Raw genomic sequence first — 6154 nt, forward strand, 5'->3', positions numbered from 1 at the left:
GAGCTTTTATATGTGTGACTTAATTTCTCTCCGTTGCTTTATTTCACCTCTTCTTTTAACCTGTCAAGTGAATAAAGAACAGAGAAAATGCACCCTGGGAGAAAAGCATTGCCATAATAGTTCACATAAGTGAGTGCATGAGTGTGCTGTGGCAGTTATTACTGTTAAAAAGTCACAAACCTGCACATTGTGTGAGGATTTGAGCCTGTAACATCAAAAAACCTTAACTAGTAGGTTTGTTTGATGTTTAAAAATGTGAAATTTGTACATCCTAATATCAGGTATGTCATCAGAGAAGCATGTTTGTGTATTAAAGATGACTTTAATAAATGATGGTTGCAGTAAATAATGCTACCTAAGGGGTTTTTGTGTGAGTTTGTTTCAGAAAATCTAACAATACACTCCTACATGCCTTGACTGAGCAATGCTAACTTTGTTTTTGTCTCTACAGGGTGAAAATCCCATTTATAAAAGTGCTGTCACGACTGTGGTCAATCCTAAATACGAAGGAAAATAATGGCTCCATAGTTCTGTAATAAACTCTGCTATCAAGTACCATCTGAAAACTGCAGTATTCACCGTGGATCTGGTGGGATCTGAAGGAGAAACCGTGGTGGAATTTGTCCCTTTTTTTGTCGCTTTTACTGTTACGATGTACCCTACGGCCACTGCATCTGTCTTTTTACTAACACTTTTGATTTATATGCATTTGTTGTATTTTTAGATGTACAGTATACAGTATGTGTATATACTTTTAAGTTGCATATTTGCAGAAATGATGAAAATGAAGGTGCTTTTTTTTTCCTGCCGCAGGACTGGTATGGGCAGAGGAATAGCTTTTTTTTTTTACCAACGCAGCATGGACATTTTGGATATGAACAAGAATTTCCCAGCTTCTGTCTCACTAGTCTGTCTTCACGTCTCTCTGTGCACTGATTTGATTTTGTGTGTTGGAGACAAGACCTGAGTTTTGAAATCATCAGCCATAGAAGCACATTATGTCGAAGTGTGTGTATATATAGAAAAAAATCTGCAACAGGAAGTATCGAGTAATATTTAGCATTCAACATCGATTGGACAGTTGTGTTGGATCTCTTACGCAGTGGTTGTAAATGTAGTTTTTAAACTGCAGCCAGAAAAGGTTTTATTGTAGCCTTTTATGGAGGATTGAATACACGAGATAAAGATTAATATCACAAGGTGTTGTTATGCTTTCACAAAGGGACTGTATACCACTTGTTTAACTATTCAAACTGTAGCGGTGTTGCACAATCAGAGGATTTGTATAGCGATTATCATGCAACTAAGAAATGAAATTTTTTTTTTTTTTTTTGCTAACTGCTGCAGCTCTATCACTTATTCTCAGGTCCTTTCCTGTGTTTTTCAAGTACGCCAAAAATGCTCTTTGTTCAGTGGACTGGTCACCTAAACTCCCCAAAAAATAAAGGGAACACTTAAAACACATCCCACATCTCGATGATTGAAATATTCCAGTTTAAAATCTTTATTCATTACATAGTCGAATGCGTTGAGAACAAAATAACATAAGAACAATCAATGGAAACCTAAATCATTAACCCATGAAGGACTGGATTCAGAATCATACTCAAAAAAGTAAAGTGGAAAAATCAGATCACAGGCTGATCTAACTTCTGCAAAATCCCTTAAGACAACTCAAAATGAGTCCCAGTTGTGTGTATGGCCTCCACATTGCGTATGCACTCCCTACACCGTCTCAGCATGCTCCTGATGAGACCATGGATGGTCTCCTGAAAGATATCCTCCTAGATCTAGATCAGGGCATCAGTCAGCTCCTGGACATTCTGTGGTGCAACATGGCGGCGGTGGATGGGATGAGACATAATGTCCCAGAAGTAGCATCAATGCCATCGTCATGCAGGAACTACTGACACACTCCAGCTACATGAGGTTGAGCATTGCCATGTATCAGAAGGAACCCAGGGCCTATTGCACCAACATAATGTCTGTCAATGGGTCTGAGGACCGCATCCCAGTACCTAATGGCAGTCAGGGTACCTCTGGCTAGCACATGGAGGTCTGTGCGGCCCTCCTAAGATATCTCTCCCCAGACCATCACTGACCCACCGCCAAACCTGTCCTACTAAAGGATGTTGCAGGCAGCAGAACGTTCTCCACGGCGTCTCCAGACTCTCTCACGTCTGTCACGTGCTCAGTGTGAACCTGCTCTTATCTGTAAAGAGCACAGGGCGCCAATGGCAAATCTGCCAGTTCTGGTGTTCTCTGGCAAATGCCAGTCAGGCTGCATGGTGCTGGGCTATGAGCACAGGCCCCACTTATAGGTGGTGGGCCCTCATGCACCCTCATGGACTCTGTTTTTGACACTTTGAGCAGAAACATGCACATTAGTGGCCTGCTGGACATCATTTTGTAGGGCTCTGGCAGTGCTCCTCCTGTTCCTCCTTGCACAAAGGAGCAGATAGCAGTCTTGCTGCTGGGTTGTAGCCTTCCCAAAGTCCCTTCCACGTCTCCTGGTTTACTGGCCTGTCTCTTGGTATCTCTTCCATGCACTTGACAGTGTCTTGGGAGACACAGCAAACCTTCTAGCCATGGTGCGCATGGATGTGCCATCCTGGATGAGCTGCACGACCTGGGCAACTTCTGTGGATTGCAGATACAGCCTCATGCTACCACTAGGTGAGGGCACTGGAAAAATGCAAAAGTAACCAGCCAGAAAGGATGAGGAGAGGGACATGGTCTGTGGCCACCACCTGCAAAACCATTTCTTTATAGGGGCTGTCTTGCCAATTGCCTCTCCTTTCCACCTGTTGTCTGTCCCATTTGCACAACAGCAGGTAAAATTGATTTACGATCAGTGTTGCTTCCTAACTGGACAGGTTGATATCCTGGACGTGTGATTGACTTGGAGTAACATTGTGATGATTATGTGTCCCCTTTATTTTTTGAGCAGTTTAGTTTGCCTGATTCAGTTGTGTTCATCGTCTTTCTTCTCAGTATTTGTTTAGACGTTATACGAATCACCTCTGAGATGCTTTCACAGCCAAATGCCTCTAAAACGCCGCACACAAGCCTTCACAGTGTTGTTTTCAAAGTGCCTTTTATTTCAATACCATGTTCTCTCCCAATGCTGTTATGACTTATTTATTAAATAAATGACAAAAACTATCCGTGTCTTTCTTTGTGCAAAGATATTATTACAAGTGTTTTTAATAGTGAGGCAGTAACACTTGAGCTATGGGCCAGGTATTGAAGTTAAATCAAGTGATCAATGTCTATATTTTAAAGTTAGCTGCAGTGAAAGGCTGGTAAATGTCTGCTGCATGGTTTTACTGAGGTATGTGGAGCATGACATCCTTTTCACATCCTGCCATGCTTTGCTCAGATGATATCCATTACATAACTTTATAGAGAAGAGAAATTACTAATGTCTTTGAATCTTTCTCTTCCCACCTCTGCCATGCTTGTTCTAGACTGTGTGGCTCTCTCTGAATTTCTTGATGATCCTTCTCACTCCAGTTCTTCACTCATGGAAAAGCTGTGATAACTTTGTAGATCCTCCTGCTTTGTAAGCACCAACAATTCTTTTCTCCAGTCTAAACTGATTTCTTTAGTGTTTGTCATGATGCTTTCTGCAGTGACAGCCCAAACCCTTACTGAAATTTTCAGCTGTGTGAAAATGTGAAGATAACCCTCAGTTGAACTTGATTTTACAAACTTTGAACATTGCAAAGTTAAAAACCATCCTTGCACAAAAGTGGTTTGTGCTAGTCATTTAGACCCTGGCAGTTTTTGTGAAATAATTTTGATTTTGTGTGCAAAGTAAAATAATGTTAGCATCCAAAATAAAATGAGGATGTTTGGAAAAGCTGTGAGATGTATAAGTTGCTCTTTTTAACAGCACTTGGGAAACACTTAAAAAATGATTTTTTTTTTACAGGGAGGGGCTAATAAATTCTTCCTCCTCTGTTCACATAAAGTATTACATGATGGAGTAATTCCAATATTTTAAAACCTGGGCCTTGCTCTTATTAATTGGCCCCAGTGCTTGGGAAATCCTTAAAAAAATGTATTAATTGTAGTGGGCCCTAATTACCAAGTAATTTTAAAGTAATAGGTGAAATTATCTATGTAACTTCTGATGAATATAGTGGTAATTGCCTAGTTGGTATTTACCAAGAAATAACAATAACATAAAAGAAGTATTTATCCAGTATTAATGTTGTGTAAGTTATTCTTCATAATATTGTGGCAATTTTCTGGTTATTAGGTGGTATTTTACTCTAATCCCATAAGCCTAACCCTTGAAATATCATGGCAATTATCTGGTAATAAGTTGGTATTTTACCAAGTAATTTAATAATAATAATAATAATACATTTTATTTGGAGGCGCCTTTCAAGTCAGCCAAGGTCACCTTACATAAAGTAAAAGCATAATAAGACAACATTAAAACATCAACATAAAATACAAGTGAAGTGCACAGTGGCCAGTTAGAGGGAGTCTGCCAGTTTGAACAGGTGGGTTTTGAGTTGGGATTTGAATAAAGTGATGGAGTCTGACTGTCTTATGTGTGGGGGGAGGGAGTTCCAGAGTCTGGGTGCTGAGCAGCTGAAGGCTCGGGCACCCATAGTACCGAGGCGTGACATGGGGATGGTTAGTAGTCCAGCAGAGGTTGAGCGGAGGGTGCGGGAGGGAGTGTATTCATGAAGGAGGTCGCAGAGGTAAGTGGGGGCTAGGTTGTGGAGAGTTTTATAGGTGAGAAGGTTAGTGGATGCGGTATTGTACAGGAAGCCAGTGAAGTTGAATGAGAACAGGGGTGATGTGGTCAGAGGATTTGGTGCGGGTAATGATCCGGGCGGCCGAGTTCTGAATGATTTGCAGTGTGTTGATGAGTTTGGCGTGGAGTCCGGTGAGGAGGGCGTTGCAGTAGTCGAGGCGGGATGTGACAAGTGAGTGAACCAGTATTTCGGTGCTGGATTGGGATAGTGATGGGCGGAGTCTGGAGATGTAGGGGAGGTGGAGGAAAGTCTGGGTGATGTTTTGGATATGAGGTGCAAATGAGAGGGTACTGTCCAAAATGGCGCCGGGGCTCTTGACTTGAGGGGAGAAGGGTATAGGGAATCCGTCAATGATGATGGACGGAGCTGGGGTGTGTTTAAACTTGGTGAGGGTGGATTTGGAGCCGATGAACAGGGCCTCGGTTTGTTAAACTTCAGGAAGTTCCTGCTCATCCAGGTCCGGATGTCTTCCAGGCAGATGATGAGGGAGGTGGGAGGGATGGCAGCGGTGGGTTTGGAGGAGATATAGACCTGTGTGTCATCGGCGTAGCAGTGGAAATGGACCCCATGGTGACGGAGGAGTGTGTCCAGGGGAAGGAGGTAAATGATGAAGAGAAGTGGACCCAAGCCTGACCCCTGGGGGACACCCAGTGAAACACCCGAACACCCAGACTTGTGGTTCCCTAGTTGCACGAATTGTTGGCGGTCGGTGAGGTATGATGTAAACCAGGAGAGTGCAGCACCAGTGATCCCAATGCCAGCCAGGCGGTCCAGAAGGAGTGAGTGAGACATGGTGTCTAATGCTGCGCTGAGGTCAAGGAGGATGAGAATGGTAAGTAGTCCGGAGTCAGCTGCACAGAGGACAAATAACAAATAAGATGATAATTTTCTATGTAAATTGCTTGATAGTTCCCAGGTAATTTTGTTATTTTGGCCAAATTAAAGTGAGCCTAAATTTTCAAATAATTTTAGGTGTAAAATACCACCTACATTACAAGGAGTTACATTATTACTACGTAAATACTTGTGTAACATTACCAAAATTCCAAGTTATTACTTGGTAAATGCTCATGACTAATTACTAGGTAATTACCAACTTATTACTGAGAAATCACCTGATGATAACACTGATTACTATAAAATTGCAAGGTAATCAGGCCCACCAAAATAAAGTGTTAGCAGAAAAATAATTTTCCTTTGTGGAGCTGGTAATTTCGTCCTAATCTGTAAATTGATTTTACTAAAGGTAGCAGGAAAATAGGCTTGTAAATACGAATGAATCAGATATTACTGTATTTTCCGCTTTATTGAGTAACTATACAGATGAGCTAATCAGACACGGTGTGCAGCGGAAGTACCAAAAGTCACAGCGGATA

General features: G+C 41.8%; 1 protein-coding gene across 4 annotated transcripts in view; it reads left to right on the forward strand.

Annotated features, from left to right (window-relative positions):
* Positions 1-3179, forward strand: part of itgb1a (integrin, beta 1a) — a 43694-nt gene extending 40515 nt beyond the window's left edge. For 3 of the 4 annotated variants that reach the window (XM_041813702.1, XM_041813700.1, XM_041813699.1), the window contains exon 17: positions 452-3179. Coding sequence is in view for 1 of the 4 variants with exons in the window: in XM_041813701.1 (XP_041669635.1) it covers positions 452-517 (66 nt within the window). In the remaining 3 variants the exon portion in view is untranslated. The remainder of the gene's footprint in view (positions 1-451) is intronic. The other variant, XM_041813701.1, reaches the window with a different exon arrangement.
* Positions 3180-6154: the final 2975 nt, after the last annotated feature.

The sequence above is a fragment of the Cheilinus undulatus genome, linkage group 19 (genome assembly GCF_018320785.1).
Source record: "Cheilinus undulatus linkage group 19, ASM1832078v1, whole genome shotgun sequence".
In the NCBI taxonomy this organism is placed as follows: domain Eukaryota; kingdom Metazoa; phylum Chordata; class Actinopteri; order Labriformes; family Labridae; genus Cheilinus; species Cheilinus undulatus.